Consider the following 22,707-nt stretch of genomic DNA (forward strand, 5'->3'; position numbering starts at 1 on the left):
TTGTTTATGCATTCAACAAAATTAACAGATCGCAAAGCATATTGTCAAATTATAAACAAAACGTAAATATAAAAAAAATCCTCACAGTTCATAGCCTGAAATTTTTCTTGGAAAACAACAGAATTATTGAAACAATATTTTATAGTATTTAATAGAATATTTCCATTGATTTTAAATTTATAATATTGTAAACACTATCTAAAAGTTTAATATTAAAGATATAATTGTGTATAAATTATAAAGAATAAAATAAAAACTCACGAGAAAAGTTAATTGGCCATAGTTATACGTATAATAAGAAGGAATACTGGAAAAATATTCTAAAATATAACTTTCTCCAGATCAATTTTTGCTTTATAAGTAGACTGTTAGGCAATGGACTGTCACTGATTCCATTTTGAATGCCAGATTATACGTATTTGGTATAGTTTTAGATAATAAATTCGTAAAATGTTAGTTAACTCACGCTTGAACATGTAAGTCCAATAATAATTTTGAGATTACAAAGCAGATAGCACCATTTCTTATTTTTTGAAATCAAATTATGGACATTGCTTATTTTCGAAGCATGATTACGAAATGTACATTTTGTTCTTTTTTACATATTTATCTATTAGGCAAAAAAAATTTCTGTTATTAATAAAATGTGGGATGTGCCAAAATATACAAAATATTTTGAAATCTGTGCAACGAATATAACTCTAGCTACAAAATTTCCAAGTTATAAAGGAAATCATGCATTGAAAAAGTTAAGAAGAAAAGATTTTTGGATGATAGAATTAGGTTAAATGAGTCTTCCAAGTACAAAGACTATATTTTCTGATACTGCATTATGTCTTCAGAAGAGTGTTAAAACGATGCCCAATCTCGATTCACAGTATATCAAATCTTTGTTTTATTGGAAATTAAAATGATGCGGATTTTGCAATCTCTCGAAAATGCTACAATGTCTTGGTAATTAATCCATTTCTACTATCTAGCAGACGCATATTTTGATCAAAAATTGCATTTCAGAAATATGAACTTTTAAAATGGATATACAATACTTCCAGACATGAATCGAATTTTTGAAACTAGAATATCTTACGAGCGTTATATTATATATATATATGTATATATGTATATATATATATATATATATATATATATATATATATATATATATATATATATATATGCATCAGTAGCCAGATGGATGAAAGCTAGACATGAGTGAATAACACAAGTCGCAGAAAAAGGATTATGTTTTATGCTTCAATTGTACCTTCAAACAGTATGATTAAAAACAGATAAGCTGATATGTGATTTATCGACAATTGTTTGCTGCGGTCGGGACGGTAAAAGGTTTCCTTGTAAGTGCAAAGCAAATAGAGACCCTGACCTCCCCCCCCCCCCAGGTAAGCATCCTACACCTATAGTATATCATCTGCTTCAGGTGGTACCTAGGTTTTCAGATTGCTATGATAAACATTCTTCATTTGCCTGAATCTTTTATTTTTCAAGTATACTTGACTCATAAAACCTAGCTGCATATTCTAGCCCATACAGAACAAGAGCCACTAGAAATAAATTAACCTATTTGTAACAAACATTTATGATAAAAACTGTCGCCTTGAAGGCTACAGGATATACAAAGATTCTGAATTACCATGCAAGGGATTTTCACAGCAATTAGCGATTATGCTATAGATATACCCTTATATACTCAAGGACTTTCGCAGTTAGAAGTATTTAACAGGTCTTGTGAAATTTTCAGTCAAGGCACCTTCATGTATAAAAACGGTATTATTTAAAAATAAGTAGGCCAATGTGAGTTTTATCGTTTACTCATTAAAGTCCGAATAGCTGTTGGAGTTTTCCTTTAATGAAACATAAATATGACTTAATTTTCACAGCAAAATTAATGTATAATATTGACCCCACTGGGGAAAACTTCAGATATAGGGATGAACTATTATAATAATGATGTGGGGTTTGCTACCCGATGACGAATTGCGCCTGTATATGAATGACAGATACGTTAGGCAGGCTGTGATAAGGGCTAGAATACGTTAACAGTGCCGGTTTTAATTTTTATACTAACTGGTCATTCAGATTACCTGGATGCTAAATCCGGATGAGGACGTAGCTACTCGTGATTACAGCCTATACTGCTTCACCAGGGATGGTGCTACGAATACGTGGAAGTGAAGTTGCTGGATAAGTACCCATGCTCAGTTACCCATGCCCATAAATGCCCATGCCCAGTTAGGGAGGGTATCTTCTACAGGACTGATCCAAGCCAAGTACAATGATGGCCATTAGGTAACAGTTTGCAGCTGCAATATCCCTATTGCATCATCTCTGTTTTTCATTAGTCTGGCCCAAAGTAGAATAGCGACGAATATTTTATGAATGTCCAAATATATGTTATGCTCCAAGGTTACTTTGTTTAACAGAGGATGCTACTATTCTAGCTACCAGGCGTTTCTTGATTCATGGAGTTTACTAGGTCAGAAGAGAATTAAACCAACGTCTCCATTTATTGCATTTATATCGATCTCATCGACAAACTACTCCAGGGGACATTGCCTCCTCTAAATTATTATATATTTTATAAAACTTTATTGTTTTTTAATTGTTATTTTGATTTTTGTGTATTTTATTTGTTTGTGTGTATTTATTATATATTCAGTTTGCATTTTTCTCCGTTATTTGTCTTTTTATTTAAAAAAATAGAACTCACCTCCATCTATAAAAACCAAAAGGGAGCCGTTTGACTCTGAAAATGGGCATGTAGGTGATGCAGTGTAAAAGTTTTCCCAATATTTTCTCGCATGTTCTCCGACAAAAGTGTTATCCTTTCTTCTCAGCATGAAAATCATAAAGGCAAGACACGATGGAAGTGTGTAAACAACCACCCACTTTCGACTCTCGTGTAAAATGGTAGAACAGGGCTTTAGAGTTTTGTGCTTATTAGAATAGGGAAATATTGGTTGTTTCTTGTTTTACAGGTAGAAAGCAAAATTTGACAAAGATCTACAAGTTTAATAACAGTCGAGCACAGGTTTTATTAGATCATTGCGTTTTTGAGTTGTCGCGTTTGCTTACACACGAATATACAGATCTATAGATGCTCAACACTTTGAAGGATTCGATAGTGAGAGATCGGCACTTCAGATAATAAAACTATGCTTCAAATTTTACCGATCTCGCTGTTTTCGTTTTTTCGATATCATTCTGTTTTGTATTCGTACAAATAGACACACTGAGAGACAAATTTCTAAAATCTGATAAAAAAAATCTACAAATTCAATGTAAACATTTGCCATATTTCATCAGACTATTGAAGGCGTCTTATAAATTATATTTAGACAAACATTATTTAAAAAAAATGTGTTTTATAAATTCAGGGATGTGTGAAATGTAGAGATTTATCAAAATATCGAGATCCAACGTTTTGATTACAGTATTTCTCTTTGCATACTTCACATTCGTGGAAGTAAGGGAAAAAAATGGAAAAAATTATGATTGTAATAAAAAAATAAGAATTAAAAAAATTTACTAATAAGAATGAAATAAATTTGCATGCTCTCACAATCACAAGGTAAACGGTTAATGAGCATACTATCTAGTGTTGAACTCAACGTTTCTTAGCCAAGGGTGCCTGAAGACCTCATGCAATCAACAACAACGAATATCTTTCAAACTTTGCAAACTTAAAAGTACGTAATATAATTTTTAATAAAAATTGTGAAGGTAAGCTACTAAAGTTTCTAATTATTCATACTTATAAATAGCAGACCATCATATTCGACAATGATCGATTATTAAATGTGTAAAGTCAATTTTTTAAAAGTGTTTACTTATGCAAGTAATTATTTTCACTTATAAAAGGAAATACGTTACTTGTTGGATCCAGAATAACTAACATTAACCTTGTATCAGTTTTAAAATTAATTGCTGCAGACAACATATTTCTACAAGTAGGGAAGATGGTAGCAGAGAAAAAGATATCAAGTGTCAGGATGAATGATAGCATCAATTATAGCATTGTTCTTTTTTACAGCGCGTTTTCGAATTGAAATCCATATTTCTATTACATAAACTATAAAACAGAAAGGTTCTTTTTATTTTGACCTACATAAACTTAGATTTCGTTTATTTGACTTCAGTCAACATTTGAGTTTGACTTTCTTACGTTGTTGTGGCGTAATAGTAGAAGGAAAAAAGTTAAGTTACTCTATAGATTCCAAAATATTATTGAAGTTTTTTTTAAGTGAATCATGATTGCAAATCAACCCCGCTGCGAAATTATTTTAAAGCTAATCATAAATTCATGTTTCTATGAAAAAAAATTTATTCATAAGAGGTAAAAGAAAAGTCAAGCCTTATTTTAAGGCATCAAAATATTTATTTTGGAATTAAAGTAACATCATTCAAATATATGAATATTTTTTCGTCCGCAGCTTAAAACAACGAAACAATTCTGATATATTTTTTATCAGGATACTCTACAAATAAATTCTTTCATTCTTAAAGAACTGCATTTAAGAGGAAGTGGTAAATATTTAACAAGTGAAAAAAAAAAAATAAGTAAACCCACTTCAAATTTGCACTGCGACAGCTATCGTATGAAATTAGAGGTTGACGGCCTCTGCTGTCTTTTCAAAACAAAACGAATTCCTTCGAAATTTCAACAGGTTTTTGAAGCAATTCTTTAAATGTGACTCTTCTGTTTGTTTGAAATTAAGGAAACAGACTTATGAAATGAACGTGATAGTGACGTATGTTCTACTTCGAACACAGCGAATTGAAGTTGATCAACATCTACTCATTGTGGCACTTTTTGAAAATGTGGGGTATCAGCTTTTGTTGCTATAAATCTCTAACACATTGTTTCAAGTCTAAATTATTGCATGAATACTTTTGTTCACTCATGACACAAAAATGTTAATGTTCTTTACAAAGTGCTTTTAATCTAAAAGTTTATAATCTTTGTCACGCATGTGCAATTAAATTTTGCCGTTGTTAAGGTTAAAATTGTATACATTAATAATAAAATAGCCAAAGGCCTTTAGGAAATAATTTTAAAAACCATGTGATAATTTTATGAATAATTTGTTTTGGGATTGTAATAACTGAGATTTTCGATTAAATTTAGAAAATTAAATTATTAATTTTAGGAAAAAAAATGAAAATATGTGCCAGAAATTAGTCATAGATAAATTTGATAGCAGTCCAAAAATTGTATTGATCAATAAGGCTTAAAATAACATAAATGGTTTCAGTTCATAATATGCCATGGAATGAAGTACTCTACTACGCTTGTTATTACAGTTCAAAAAATAATCAACCAATACTCTTTATCAAATATAATACGAGTTAAAGAAGCAAAAATTTAACTGTAATTAATAATTTTCATACCTATTTTACTAAATTCTAAATTTCTATCAAAACTAAACTGTTTGGTTTGCTGATTTTTCAGAAGAGTGGCCAAATCTTTTATCTTTAACTATGAAGAGCAATTAAAAGTTTCTTTTTACAGTTAAAAATTTTCAAAATGATCTGTAATTGATCGATGCAGATCACAAAGATGAGATGCTGTTACTATATTGTATCGTTTATAACTGGGCTGCTTTTGAAACTTGATAATAATTCTTCCTTTCATAGAAATCGATAAAATCTAGTTAATATATAATTTATTGAAATTATCTTCAGTAGATTTTTATAATCGTAAATTAATTAATGTATTTACCTTGATACGTAATTCGATTACATTAGTAATTGATTAAACACATTTCGATTTTTTTGGCACTACAAGAAAAGGTTTTGTTAGTGCATAAATTTAGAAAATATTCTTCAATGGAATGAATTTAGATCGAGTTGATAAAAATGATTGTGATTCATAATCGATTAATCGTATAAATCGGATATTTCTTTTAGTCACGATCCAAATAAACTGGAAAATTCTACATAAATCTTCAAAACATTCGTTTAAAAACAAGATGAAGACATAGTTAATAAAATTCAGAATTGGGAAAAAAAAGTTTGAAAAATGTATAATAAATATATAGCAACGATAATGGAAAATTCGTAAATTTTTGAATATAAAAGATGGACGAATTTTATAGCTATATTACTGACAGCACTATAAAGAAATAATCAGATAGCTTCAAGAATGGCGATATCTGTTTAATGCGTGGAATATAATTTTAAATGTAAAGTTAATGAGAATAAACTTAGTTTAGGACTAAGTTATCTTATATAAATAATGTAGTGCTATAAAAATTTCTAAACTTTATTTTTCTCAAAACAATAAAAAATTCAACTTATTTTTTCATCCTATTAACGTTTTAACAATTGCACGCAACATTATGTAATTCAAACTTCTAGGTGAATAAAAAAAATAAGAGAATCAAGAGATTACTTAATCAAAATTATCGTTTGCAAAATTAAAATAAGCATCCAGAAAAAAAAACCTTATCTATTTAATGCAGTAATTTCTGAAATGATTCAATTATTATTAAGAATTATTATTATTATTCCCTAACTAAAATAATAATAACTTTTTGATACAATTAGCATGAATCAAAAATACAAGAAAAATTCATAAATGTGTTAAAAATTCCAGTTTTAATAAATATATTAAATGATATTTATTTTTCAATAAATTCTTCGTAAAGTAAGGTAAAAACTTATATAAAACCTACTATACTTAACCATAACAAAACTAACCTATTTATGTATCCAAAACTACTACCTTTAGATTGATGATTTAAAAAAACATTTCTGTTTACAATTATATCTCTTATGAAAGAAAAAATAATTCTGTAAAAGTAAACATAATTCTTAATTCCAAAATTTAATCCGTGATGCATTTGAAACAATTATAGAATAAAGATATTAAAAAAAAATCGTTTTCAGTTTAAATGAGCACTTTTTAAGCGGAATAAATATTTTTGAATCTTGTAACACAATATATATATATATATATATATATATATATATATATATATATATATATATGAAAATGAAAAGAAGTTATTTATCACAAACTACAAATTAAAAGTTGCGATTTAAAAATTCACTTTCTGTTTTATCTTATGAATGATTAAAAAAAAATGTTTTAACAAAATTTTAGATTATATAAAACTAAAAAAAAAAAAAATTCATTCGTATATGTTGTATTCTCTATCATAATTTTATATTAATAACTAAATAAATTTCTTTCTGTCCAGATTCACATTTTTAAGGAAGAAAGAAAGAATTTCCAAAACATAGCAAGAACGAAATGAAAGCAAAAACCCACCTGTGACCCAACTGTCAACCTCATGGTGTCAGGGGAGCATGCACGGAGTAGAGCAGAAGATCGAGTGTGTTTCGTTCGGCCGCCGGTGCTCGAGTGAGAAGAGGCCTCTCGCCGCTCACCTATCCCTCCCCTCCCAAGGTCACGCCACCCGGGCGGCCTTCCGATAATCGGGCCGTTATTCTGGTAGTGAAATCGACAGGAATCCAGAGCGCTTTTGATTTTCTTGCCTCGTTTTCTTCTCGTCTAGGTAAGAAAAGAACAAGGGCAAGAGGGTGGTTGCCGGAACAACAGATTGTTCCACAGATTTGCATGTTTAGCATATTAGAGCCCCAAATTAAATACAGTAGTTCGAACTAATAGGATGTGGTTCAGATTAGTGGCTTATCTGGATTTTTGAATTTCATTAGTTTTTAGCTTTCAGCTTTATTTCAGTCAATAAAAGAAGAACAATTCATCACTTTTTTTTTATTGTATACCAAACATGGAAACAAATATTTTTAAATAAGAAAAAAGTTAGAAATCTCGTTCTTTAAATTTGCTCGTTCTTTGCATAAATTAGTAAGAAATGCTTATTACAGTCATTGTTTACATAATTGCTTAAGAATATAAGACAATGCATTAAAATCATTATGTAACTTGAAACGTCTGTAAATATAAACTTCAGTGCAGCTATGAATTCAAAACAATTGAGAAAATAAAATATCGAATACTAGTCATCTCAGGCGGCTAGCTTGTTTGCCTGTAATATCGGCTATATTTTGTTTTTGTAACTTCACGTTCATGATTCCTCCAAACCGTTTGACATTGCAGCCGTGTTATTTTAATTGTTTTAGTTAAGTTTTGTTTATTTTGTATTCGAACCTGTTTAATGAAGGCCAGTCCCATAACATCATAATGCTATTAAAAACATAAATAAATATCCGATTCATCCGTTTCCCAAAATTCGCGATATTGCAAGTTTATTTTTTATTTGTATAGTAAACTAGACAGATATTAAACAGAATAGTTTTCAGCTATGGAAAAAGTTACATGCTTAAAGATTTGATGGAACAATAAAAGTGATTTGAATTTCAGAACAACAATGATATTTATTACTGGAATTCAAGCAAAAAAATAATTTTAAAAAATCGTCAAAATTCAGGAAAATTTACCTGACTGTTAATTTAGCATCATTAAAAATACAATTTTTTAAATTTTTTAATTGATGTAACACTTATTTTTGTGCAAGAATATTTTGGTAAGTTCTTGCATTAAAACGCCAAAATTCAGAATGATTTTTAATTAATTAAAATTCTAAATAATTTTTTTAAAAGAATCTCTCCGACTTGCAAACCCTATTAAGTATATACGTAATATATACATTGTAGGCCGAATGGTTCAGTCTGTTAAGCGCCAATACACAAACACGCACTCATCTTTATTACAAGTAGAGATAAACATGACTATTAAGACATTTTTCGGTTATTTTTTTAATTATTTTTTCAAAAATAAGTTATTTTGAAAATTTTTTGAAGAAAATAGCTTTTCTTATTAAACAAGGCAAGGCCAATCTTCACAAAAAATGTAAATAAATACAAATTTTAATAAATATTTAATAAATAATTTTAATAGCACTTTTGAATTGGATAAATAAATATGAAGCATGTTATTCTAGTTAAATTATCTCTTCTTTATTAACGTTACATTTCATAAAGAAGTAATAGATTTTTTTAATGATTTTTTTTATAAATTTTATGCACGGTAGAATATTCACTTTTTCTTTCACCTTTTATTTTCTATCTACATTTTTTCTAAAAGAAATATTTTCAACATCTCCTTATTTTATATGAAAATGAACTCTTATTTAACTTTTTTTAAGAAAAGGCACACTTAAAACAAAAACTTTTGTTAGAATGCTTTATAAAATGAACATTAAACGCAAAAAATGAATAAAAGTATAAATAATAACATAAAATCAATTAAAAATGAAAAGTGTTTATAAAATTCCATTATATTAAACATTGAGAAATACTTTAAAATGTAAAAGTTATGAGCCTTGAACTTTAAAAAAACTTTCAAAATGTATAAGAGATTTAAATTCCAAGTATATTCAAAATATTCTTTCAAAAGATAATGATTTATCTTTCAAAAGGAAGTGGCCAATCGCATTTTTCATCCATTAGATTTCTGATAAATTTATGTTTCATTATAGTAATTGCAATATTAACAAAAATACTAAAAATATAATAGAAAAGATTTTACATTTCTATTTTCTCAACAGAAACTAAATGTCCTCAGTTACGTTTAGTTACACTTTTCGAAATCAGAATATTTTTCAATATTAGAACGGGAAGATACTTCGTGAAAATATTTCGATATAAAATAATAGATATGTCATTTTAGAAAATATTTCAATATATATTTTTTGTTGACTTTTATGGTAAACCATTTGATCTTCGATTTGACAATATGATGTATTTTCTAAATTGTCCGTCTAGTGTGTACATTATGGTGAATAATTCTATGATATAAGTGCATGTCCATATAAATTCATGATGGAACATGAGAGTCTCAAATTAACATATGTCAGTTTCAGTGGAAAATAATAGTTTATTTTTTTTAAACTTAAATTCAATTTGTGAACAAAACTGTAGTATTTATTTATAGACGGATTTATTTGATAGTACAACATTAAATTCAATATGGTAGTTTATAATTTACTTTTGTATTTTTTCCGCTAAACTAAACTAGAATTTAAAAATACACAATAAATTAATCGATTATTAAAAATGACATACTTACAGATACTTTGAAATTCTTGATCATGCGCATTTACAAAAGATTTGAGCATTTGTGTTATTATAATTAATTCGACATCGCTTTTAGAATTTGCGAATGATTCATTGTTCTGCCATCAGTAAGTTAGAAAAATTTTTACATTATTTAAATTATTATCGTTTGGAGTTGAAATGGTTTATTATTTGTCTTTGCATTAAAAAAACATTTTTTCAGCTAACAATTTTTTTTTTATTATAGAATATATTTCCTTAAACAATAGTATTTTTTTTGTTATTATATTAAACGAAAAATTATTTTATTAATACGAGAAATCAACGCAGAATTAATTAATTTTAAAACATGAGCTGAAGTCAGCTGGTAAAACCGGTTAGCAATATTTTTTGCTTTCTCTGTTGGCAACGAAGAAATTCTCGATGAAATATTTAACTGAGAAAAATTAAAAGTTCAACTGAAATAGAATTCTTATTTCTTAGCGAAGCATTTAAATAAAAGAATATTCCGGCATTATGTTTTTGAGCTAAGTGATTGTTTAAAAAAATTCCTTTGCTGTATGACGTTTTTAATGATAGTATAAAAAATATTGAACATAATTGAATTTATATTTATAAAAACTACGGTGCAATTTTTAAAAAAGTTCCATCATTTTGGTCATTTTGATGATCAAAAGGTTAAATCATTTATTGGATAAATACATAAACAAACATTAGTCCATCTTCTATGCAAAATTACCTTGAATTTTCAACCAACTTTGAAACCTGTTTTATGGTTTCTGATACAGAATTTCTTCAAATGGAATGCCTTCAAAATATTTATTTTTCAATAATTCTTTGTCCACTTTGCAAGTCTATAATTTCTTTTCAGGAATATAGTGAACAATTTACTATATTTTGAGAAATTTATCAGTGACGAAAATAATGAAGGCGGTTCTTATTTTCAATGGAACATCTAAATAGATATTTTTAAATGCAACCAACTTCCAAACAGAATTTAGGTTCTAAGATTTATGAAATCCTCAATTTAAAAACCTTCTCTTAACCATTCACTAAAAATTAAGTAAATGTGAATCATATTTACTTAAGATGTAAAAGTAAAAAATTCAATCGATGTTGACTCGATTTTAATTTATAGTATGCGAATCAAAGGAAGAGAAAATATCGCAATTGTTACAACATTTGATCTTAAAATTTTGATAAATTTATATAAACAAAAGCTGCCTGAAAACGAAAGATATTTCGAATAATGTCTGCCTATATGTAGATAATTCAAAAATCAAATGGTCAACATGACTGAAATTTGATATTTAATCCGTACACACACCACAGATTTAAAATTTTGAGCAAAATCTATTTGTAGGAAGTTTTTTTGTGTTTCTAGGTATGTCTATGCAAAGATGCAAGCTCAAATTGCAACAAACTGTTTAGAATAATTTTCTTTGTATTAAAGTCAAGAATAGATCAAATTTTGTATTGTGTTTTTGTTGTTGTTGGAAAATGAGAAGCATTTAAACATTTTTATTCTTATATAAAAGATTTCTGATATACTGATTCAGTTACTTTATGTTCTTTGTTGAGATAGAAAATGATGATTTTAGCCACAATATTCATTTTATTTAATGGTTAAAAATAAAATGCTATCATTAAATATGGCATTTTTGAGCAATTTCTTGCCAAATTTAGTAGCCTTGATAATTGATATTGCGATCCCTAAAAGGGGTTTGTTACAGTTTCTTATCACTATTCATGTTGGTGGATTGTTGGTAACTTTTCTGGAATGGTTAGCAAGATTTTAGCCTGCTAAAAAAAAATTGTACCTTGTTCTTAAATCTTACTATTATCTCTGTAATGTTCATCGTATGGCATTTTATCATATCTTGAAGCTGTGATCGTAGAGTGGTTCATCCATATTGAGATATATTTATATTGACTCGCATAATATTGCATGATTTTTCTTAATTTTATTAGATTTATAATAAAGTTATGAATTTAATTAAAAATATCTAACAAATTTAAAGTTCTCAATGAATCAATTATACGCTTTGTTTATAACTCTTAATTGTGAGAAATCTCAACAACAACAACAAAAAAGGAATATTCTTGTTTTCCTGGTCACATGGTATTATCATGCGTAACATAATTTCATAGAGTTTCTATCGTGCTGATAAAACCACTGAAGAAATGAAACATTGCCACATTGAATATATTTTAAAGTTACATTCTAGCTGTGTACAAAATCTATGTTAAAAACAACAATTTCCAATAACGTAAATCCCACTTTTAATGAAGACTTAATTCCAATGTTTTATTGTTTCTTGTTTTAGTGCTTCTTATATAATCAAAACTCTAGGACATTTTTTAAGGCGTGCGTGTGGACGTCGGATATGCATATCGCATGACTGGCGCACTAGAATTATTGTATTATATAACGATAAATCCTAAGCACGGTCCTCTTAAGAACTCTCTAGAAATAATGTTTTTTATTCAAGGTCTGGCAGATGCAACTAGTGGGAATAAAGAATATTATGAGAAAATGTGAAAAATTTCCACCACTAAGTGCTTTATTATAATATCCCAGTGTTTTGAATCACAACCGGAAACATAGCAGAGATTTTAAGAGCAATCATAAAAGTAATCTTTCCTTATGTCACGCAATCGGCTGGTCAAAGGACAGACAAATGTTCGTACATTATAGAATGCATGAATAATTTTGTTCTATGTCGTCCGTGAATTATTTAGGGAATCAAAAGAATTTGAACATCAATTTGTTAAACAAAACTTGTTAGTTGACCATGGTTGAAAATCTTGAGGAAATCATCAAGAATTGATTACTATCATATAACAATAAGCGATGAGACAACCTGGATTGCTCGGAACACTCAAATTTTGTCCAGGACTGAAAAATTGATCCAGTATTTGATCCTAATTTCAATTAAATATCCCGAGTTTTATGCACTAACAAATAGATTATATGATAAAACTTAGGAATAATGTATGGTTTTTCGCCAAGCTTGTGAAAATGTGCCAATCTCCGAAAATTCGCCAAAAGTCCATTATTTTGGATAGATATTTAAAAATGACAAAAAAGGATTTTGTGTTGCAATAAAAATATTATCACGATTATATGTAGCGAAAAATCATCCCAAAATAAATCAACTTTGACGGTCATACATTAATCTTTAACCGATCATATAATAAACAACTAGATTTATAACAATTTACAAAAAGAATAATATTACATATATTTACATCAAGCTATTTTAAACTCAAACTTATATAGTATAACGTTGACATATCATATTTTTTTCAACGCAAGTTGCATTGAAAACATTTTTTAAAAAATGGTGATAAAGCAACTTGGAATTCGTGCACGCGAATTCATCGCATGAGACTGTGGAATAACAGGTCACCGGTTCATTGGTTAAGTACTAAATTATTAAAAGAGTTAGTTAAAGAATGATTTAAAAAAAAGAAAAGTAGAATAGGCAGAAAAGGAAGGGCGATTTTTTTTCTTACTTTTTAACTATAATTATAAATAAGTAAATTATGACCATTCTAATTTCGTAGGCAATAGAAAATGAAGTTTGTTTTCTTAAAGTAAATAGATGTCCTAGATTTTCTTGAACCTTTTCCATTTTTCATTCTTTATCTCAGATTGAAAATATACTCCGGATTTCAGTAAGATATTGTGAAGTTTCCAGAATTATACTTCAAAATAAATTATTCGTTTATATGACTTTCAAAAGAATGACGTAATTTCAAGGCAGAAATAAAAAAAAATATAAATTGAAATTTTAAACAACTTTTATAAGTACCAATTTAGTGCTACAAACACAAAACCATTTAAAAGAAATAATTTTTATTTTTTAAAAATCACAGTGGGTTACTACTTCGTATTTAAAACAATTTTTAAATTTTAAAAATAAACATTTATCATAAAAATGAAAAACATCGCATTATATCTTTATAGCTTAATTATACATTTCTTATTTCATACAAATTATGTGCATGCAGGTAAAACATTTGATTGAGAATTTTTTAATTGTTGTCCGAGATGCTTATTAGTAAATATTATGAATTTGATATGAAAAAAAGAATGAAACATTAACATGATTATCAACCGAAATAATTTCTTGAACATTATTAATGTTTTGACTGATAAAATAAGTTTGAATTTTTGAATGAAAAACACATTTAAAGAAAGGTTGAATAACTACTTCACGTTTTTCCTTTATCAACGCAACAGACGATTTTTTTTCATTAATTCATCAACTGAAATTAAATCCGAAGTCATAATATGGTTTTATAATTTATTTATTTATGGTAAGAGATTGCAGTTCTAAGGTATTATACTCTTCTTTAAATTTTAGAAAGGAAGAATTTGAAGTATTAAAAAAAAATTTCATCTTTTCCGTCGTGTATACGAAATAGTTATGTTGTTATAGCAATGATTACAAATGAATCGAGATTGTGATTAATTGACGTATAAATGAGGAACGTATAAAACGATATTTTACTGTAAATTCACATTAAAAAAGGAAACTAACAACATTTTATAAATAAAATATTTTAATATATATTGTGTTTTTTAACTATATTAATAAATTTAGAGATACTATTAACTATATTTTCAGTTGAAGAATTTTGAAATCAAAATAATTTTATTTCATTGCGGCTGTCTTTGCTAAACTAAAAAGAAATAACAATAAGAATAAGATTCATCAACTTTTATTGCTGTGTAAGTTTTTTCGAGAATAAAGGAAAATATAAAAATAAAAAAGAATTATCGCAACATTTCATTCGAGTAAAATATTTTTTATAATAAAAATATGGTTTTGTAAAGAGACAAGACTCTTTATAACTTCATTATAAGGTAGAAGAAAATAATAGACGCGTTTCAGGAAGATTTATTTAATTATTTTCCAAGTTCCACATTTCACAAGACAAAACAAACCCGAACACGAAAAAAAAAAAAAAAAAAAATGTCGCTCACTAAAATAAAATATCTAATAATGACCCCCCAGAAGGATCATGAAAAATATACTTCGATGTTAATAAAGTAACGCCATCTGTTGAATCAAAAGAAAATGTAGTAGAGTTATATAACCGCTGCAGTCTGATGTTAAATAAATATATTCTGAAGTTATTTTAAATTATTTTATTTGCTGAAAAGCATTCCATCCAATTTTTGGACAGATTTATATTCAGAAAACCGAAACTTGGCAAGTCGGTTTATTTATTTTGCTATAATTCTTCAAATTATTTCTGTTTGAAGGCATATATATTTTCCATCAGTTTTAAGTGTCTTTTCCTTCAGAGGCAATATTATACATTCCAATGAACAAAACACGTTGAGATCTACTGCTCTGATTTGTTTCCTTCAGAATTTCGAAGGTCATTCGACTCATCATATTTCGTGATTACTTGCTTTCATCTCAAAGACAGGGTTTAATAACCCCATGGACTGCTTTTAGTCCCTCGGGGGCCCCCTCTTATAAATAAAGTCAAGGTCAAACGTGATCTCTGTTACAACCATTAATGTAATGGATAATATTTCTTCTTTACTTCGGGAGGTACAAAATAGGAGATGCTGTGAAAAAGTGACATTTTATGTAACATTTAAGTCATTAAGGAACCTACGCACTTCTTAAGATTTTCGCAGGTTTAAGTTTGAAACTATTACCATATTGGACTTCTTTCAAATCATGCCGAAATTGTAAAGCGATTTTATCATTAAAAATTTGGCTTCAAAGCTAGTGCAAAAAATACCTTATTTTTTGTAATAATAAATTTTCTACAACAAAGAAAAAAATAAGTTCTTCTCCAATGGTTACATCAAAAGGTATAATTTATAATGACGACGTGATTTTTTTAATTCTTTTTTTATTTTCTCAAGTATAAAACACACAAAGAGAAAATATTGGAACCATTATTAATTTGACCTGAAAATGTTAATGAATCTCCACTTTGAAAATGTTTCAAAATCAGAAAAACATTTTTTTAAACGTCTAAACACAACAACTAAAAAATGCTTTGAGTTAGATGAAGGAAAATGAAATGAGAAAATATATTCACTACAAACACATATGCTTTTTTTTGTACAATCATTTCAAAATACGTAGGTCCATGCGATTTAACAAATTAATTTAATATATATCATAAATTCTTCTAAAAAGCTAACTTGAAATACAATATTAACATACATTCATACATTGATAATAATAATAAATAAAAATGCATGAATGTATGTATCTGTGAGGCTTTTGTTTGATCTAAACTACACAGACCGTTTGATCTAGAACTATCAACTTGGTAGACGTAAATAGTGAAGGGTGAAAACGTGCAACGTGAAGAGCTTTTTTAAAGTTTTAATTGGAATTTTAATTAATTAAAAATTAAGTAGAATTTTTGCATTTTTTTCACTTCCAGAACTTGGGAATGGATAACTTTCAAAAATACTGAAATAATTATTATCGCTTCTCAAAACTCAAAAGTTATATTTTCAATGTTTCGTCCTATAACATCTTTTCTCTCATTAATTCAATTTTTAAAAGGTATTTTAAGGGAATTTCGCAATTATATACAGAGGGATTATAATTAATGTTACACTTTCAAAAACTTGCACACACACATAAAAAAAAGAAGCATTGGTAAGATTGACTTTATGTTTCATCTGAGAATATGTGAAGTAAAGGAAATTTGTGATGAGAAAGAAAAAAATATTTAAAACTTGATCAATAGATGGCGCCGTACCCATCATAACATGCTAATTAAAAGACGTAACATGTTGTAACACTTCTTGTTCAAAGTCACGTCTTAGGTTAATTATTTCGTTCCACATCCCTATGAAAAGCAGAAAAAATAAATACTATTGAAACCACCTAAAAAGGGTTGTCGACGACAACTTGCTTAAGAAATGTTCAATATACTGTTCACTGTCATTTAGCCTGCTCCACAACCGCTCGGAATGTTTCAGTGCTGATATTGTGAATGTTTTCCATAATTCGTGTTTTCAATAAATGTAAGTTTGCAATCGGACCCCACAAACAACATCTTTTAGTAACCCCACAGCTAGATGTCGCAATCTAGATCTAGTGATCGTGGCGGCCAGGCTAAGGAGAAATGGTGATTGATATTACACCTCCCTAGAAAAATTCTGTCATTTTCAAAATGCATATTCAACAACTACAATACTTAGCTGATGTGTGGAAAGGCATCATCTTGCATGAAATTCGTGCTATACATCCATCTGCACTGTTGCACTGCTGAAATAAACTGATTTCGCAAAAGAGATTCAATATGCGTCCCATTGAGTATACAGGTTACAGGATCCGAATTACATATCTGTTAGAAAAAGAATGGTCCAACGATAAATGCTGCCTTAAACACGCACCACATAATGACCTTTTGAATGAAAAGACAATTGGAACAAATTTTTTTCTTTGCTACAATTTTGAGTATTGACAGAACCTTGGAGACGGAAGTAGGCTTCATCTGACCACAAAATGTTCCATGGCCATGTATTACTCACGCCATTCGTTTAAGAATTTGCAGGGTGTAAGCTTCTCATTTTTTTTTAAGGTTTTCATTAACATATTTTTTAAAATAATAGTTTGTTAGGTTTTTATGAAAAATTCTAACTTTTTTTCTTTCGCAAAAAAATTCCCATTGCCTCTCGTATATTCATATGAAATAAAATCATTCTGGCTAATTATTCTCTTTTTTTTACGGCTTTTTGAAAATACAGTTTTAATTATAATTTCCTTGTCTTTCACTGTTGAAGTATAACTCAAATCGTTTTCTTTGTTGCTACTAATGTTTTATCGTGGTTCCCTTAACATTTTTTAACTTGAATTTATGTAGTTACGACTTATTTTTCAATAATGAATACTGTTTAAATATGCTTTTAATACACTTTCTGAAATTTGCTCGTTTAGAGTTAAGGCTTAATTTCATAACTAAACAATGATGAAATGTTTTAAAAGCGGATTTAGTTTTAAGCAATGCTATATTTTAATTTAATGTAATTGGATGCATAAAATTATATTACTTTATTCGCTTAAAAATTGCTTTATTACTTTAGTGTACTTAATTTCATTTGTTGAATCAGAAATTTGTAATGAATAATCCTCTGAATTATCACACAAATCATGAAGAATATTTTGTGCTGTCCAGGCACCTTTCAAATTAAAGTTGGTACTTTAGGTGAGATGACATAATTATTTATGCATTACAATATGAATGGAATGGTGTACGGCTTTTTAAATAGAAAGTGTTTCATGCATATTAATTTTTAAATTTAAAAATACTTTACTGAGAAAGACTATCAACAGCAAACTAATAAAATATTTAATTTTTTTTAACAGTCATTGAACTTGCCAAACCAAATGGTCGCCAAACGCAGTTAAAATTGTATAGATTATCATGAAAGACCAAAATCTGGTAAATGTTGGCATTCTCCGGTGAATGTCAGGATTTATATATTCATCATTCGACCTTCGCCACGGAATACTGATATTCTTTTAAATCCGGATTTTCACGACAATGTATATAACAATTTAACAAGCTAATTAAAAAAGAAGGAAGCAAATTCTTCACAGCTGTAGATTCTTTTACTCTCATTATTTATTTATTTTCTGTCTTTTTACAACTGTCTATTTTTACGGCATATGCAATTCAGTTTCACCTTTACTTATTTATAGTGTGCAGTTAATTTATGTTCGCCGCTAAAGGATCACATAATAACATTGTAAAAAGCTACTGAAAGGAAGGAAAACTGTTTCAGGATTAAAACTGGCAACATTGTTGCAGTAGAATATAAATCATGTCTAATGATGAAGGAATGACGTAATGAGTCTTCTTTTTCTCCGTGTGTGTGTTTGTGTTGTCTGTCCATATGTGTTGGCAGTCTACAGGCCTGATCATTTGATACACATATTTTTTGGAGGCTTTATCTTTGCTACACATATGTTTGGGAAGAATGTGCATCTTGAGGATATTTTTTGAAATTTTGATTAATTAAAAAATTAGGGGAACATTTTGAAGTTTTCTTAACCACAACAATCAAAATATTGACAGAGCAAAAATGATTTTTATAATGCATCAAATTACTACCAAGGGACATAGCAGAGATGAGGGTGGGAAACTTCCGGTATGGTGGTTGGTTCTCGCCATCCTGGTGAATACAAAAATGGTGGGAGTCGGCTACCTGCTATCGATGACGGGACGTGCTTACCACGGGAAGGATTATATCGTGGCAGATTTTGGCCCTTAGGATTCAATTATAATTCCTGCTAGTGTTGCTGTCGAAGCAGTCTGGTCAATCAGATAAATCCATGCGCCTTAGTGGCCGGTCGTAGCCGGTTAAGGTTTATAATATATCAAAATTCGAAAGAAAATCTTGTCTATGATATAAATTGTTTGCCACGTTGACTTTTTTTTATTATTCAAATTCTGAAAATAATTTTAACGTATAGTAATATATTTCTATATGTTGAAGTAAAACTGAAATCGCCTTCATTGCAGCTACTAAAATTTCATCTTGGCTCCGTTTCCATTGTTGCCAATAAAAATTTGAAGATTCAGCTTATTTTTCCTTGTTGTGCAGGTTTTCAGTATTATGTTGCTTTGAATAAAATTTTTGAAATTTTTTTGTACTTACAATTAAAATTTAAATTCAAAATCAAGCAATGATGATCAATTTTTAAGTACTGCTGCTCTTTTCTATGATTTAATTGAATGCATAAAAAGATATAGACAGAACATTATGAAATTGCGCAGTATAATGAGCACGACACTCCAAGGCTCCGAATACAAAATGAATTTTATGTCCATTAAAATTTGAAGTTAAAAAAATATTTTGTTAAGGAAGCCATTAAAACATTTACACAAAATATGTAATTGAAATTTTTAACAAGTATTAATCCGAGTGAACCAACTATTCACAGGTGGTTAGTCTGACATAAATGAGGATTTCAACGTGAAAACGGGTTAAATTTCCAGATAATAGGGAAAGAATCATACCCGGAGGTACCCTAGTCATTTCATTTTCTTTCAAACTTACTCTACTCTACAGCTTCTATTCTCACCTTTTCCGATGACAAGCGAGTATCTCTCGGTCGTCACCAGTGTTTGCTTCCTTTTGCTTTCTTGTATATGAAGTATCCCAAGAGAAAGTATTGAAATTGCCAAAATATTCTGGCGAGATTTTGGCGAATTTCCAATTTTCGAATCTCTCTGAGTTCGACAAACACAATTTTTAAATTATATCTGTCTCTGTCTGAGTACGCAACAACACAAAAACCCTTCCAGATAGATGGGGAAAATTTGGTACATGTTCCTTGAACTAAATTTGTAGATTTTTATCAAATTTTGAACGAAATCCATTCAGAGATAGACTATGTAAATGAAAACGATAACTTCAAAGCGTAAATAGCTAGATGGATAAAATTTTATATAACTTCAGCCTCTAAATGTTATATATATATTTTTATCAAATTTAGAACCGAATCAGTCAAAAGATTGACCATCTTTCAGTCTATATTTTCACATACATGTAAACGCAATAACACAAAAATGCTATTATTTAAATATATGTAATCTGGTAAGTGATTTTACGATTACAAATGTAATTCGTACCCAAATTGTGATTTGATTTGGTCAGGGAAAAAAAAAAGATGCCCAAACGGCATATCCGACTTTCTAGTGCTTATGTATTAACCTATGTCAGCAACTGAAAGCCAAAAAAATCGCCAAAGAGAGAACATGTTTTCGCCAACCGCATGCAGTTAATACACAAATATCTGTCTTAAAAAAACCGTTTCACCTGTGCTAATTCTTCTAAAAAAATATTTTTCAATCAAAAATGAAAAAACGAACCACTTTAATAGATTTATTTAAAACTTTTTATAATATAATGAGGAGCTCTGTGCATGAAAAATATTTAAAACAATACTCTACGAAAAGATTGAAGATTTTCATGCTTTATCAACAATACTTTTAATAATTTTTTATGTAATTTAATTTTTTTTATCTAGAGAAATACTTACGGAAGAAAGCCTTAATTGATTTGAATTTCTACATAGAATTAAAATTAGTTGATTTCTAAATACTTCAATTATCACTTTTTTATATTTTTATCAATTAAATTCAGTATTTGTATTATTATTTTATATTAAGCCAGTCTGTATATGAATTTAGACGAGATCATTGGCTTTTTTGGCTGTTAAATTAAATGTCACGTCGTTATCTGACAGCACTGAAAATTACAAGAATTTACAAGACAGCACAGGTGTTTGTAATTAAACAGTGTAAATACAACAAAATAAAAAGAGGAAGTGAAAAATCCTACCTTGGAATTATTTTTCAAAGAAAGCAATTTTTTAATCCTACCTTGGAATTATTTTTCAAAGAAAGCAATTTTTTTAAAATTTTAATATTAGCAAAATATCGCAATTTAATGGTTTGATACGACTGTGAAAGAAATTTGAATTTCAATATAATTATAAAAGTATTTTACATATTATTTTGTGCATCAAGGAAAAATTTAAAAGTCTTAAAATTAATGAAAAAAATTGTTCGGAAATAATACTGGTATCATTAAAAAGTTATTTTGAGTCTTAAGAAAGAATTAAAATAATTTTTTGAGGCAGAATGTTTGGAGGATATGGTCGAAAAAACGAACATAAAAATGTCTAATTTTATTTTATTTGCATTTTAAATACGGTTGGAATGTTGAAAAATTGTCAGTGATCTTTTTGTATTCAAGTGCATGCATATTAAATTTCCTCAAGCTCGAACAAAAATTAGATTTACATAAAATGGATACAAGCTAATATATATGAATGTAATATTATATATATAGGCCAAATTTGGGTAAATGCTTGAGCGAAAAGATAACATTTTAAAGCAAATGTCAATGTATTTTTTCACAGAAGGCATAATTTGCACATAGGGATAAAGGCAATAAGCGTCCGTTCACACCAGAATATAAGAGCGAAAGTGTGAGAATTTTTTTCTCTGTAGTGATTTTGCTAGAAGATACTGAAAAATTGCAAGAATTTAATGGGGCATTGGCACTGATAGTACTGGCACTGATAGGGGTTTTTTTGACACGTTTCCAATTAGGAAAGGAAATTTTAAGTATCTTTATAAAATATCTTAGACATTTCGGATTTTAATTCCTTTCCTTGGAGCGTGATAAACTATAATGATCAAACTTTTAGAAAAAGCGTTAGAAATAATTAAATGAAAACTGGATCAGAACATCAGAAGAAATTTTAGAATAAAGTAATATGTGCTAATTTAAGAAAAAAAAGTAAGACATTAATTGGGATTACTTAATATAAACATATTTTAGCAGTTAAGTGACCGAATAGAAGAAACTTGAAATTTTGAAACTTTGATTTATTTCACCACGGGAGGCATAATTTACGTACACAGTGGTAAGAAATACGTCAGTCTACATCACTACACAAAAACAGAAGGAACCAAAATTTCCCCCTTCAGTGATTTTATTCTGATCTATCATTTTATAGTTTTCTATCATTTTATTTGATAGGGATTCATGTAAATTTAGGATAGCGAAATTTATGTATCTTTAAAAAAATCTTGTGACCATTAGGGGCTTTTGTCCCTTCACTCAGA

The 22,707-nt window shown here is 28.4% G+C and overlaps 1 protein-coding gene across 1 annotated transcript in view; it reads right to left on the bottom strand.

Annotated features, from left to right (window-relative positions):
- LOC129976294 (uncharacterized) overlaps window positions 1–7,441 on the bottom strand; it is a 64,622-nt gene extending 57,181 nt beyond the window's left edge. Inside the window, exon 1 of the mRNA XM_056089786.1 lies at window positions 7,292–7,441. Coding sequence (XP_055945761.1) covers window positions 7,292–7,315 — 24 coding nt within the window. The 5' untranslated portion in view covers window positions 7,316–7,441. The remainder of the gene's footprint in view (window positions 1–7,291) is intronic.
- Between the last annotated feature and the right edge of the window lie 15,266 nt (window positions 7,442–22,707).

Source organism: Argiope bruennichi, chromosome 7 (genome assembly GCF_947563725.1).
Source record: "Argiope bruennichi chromosome 7, qqArgBrue1.1, whole genome shotgun sequence".
NCBI lineage: Eukaryota > Metazoa > Arthropoda > Arachnida > Araneae > Araneidae > Argiope > Argiope bruennichi.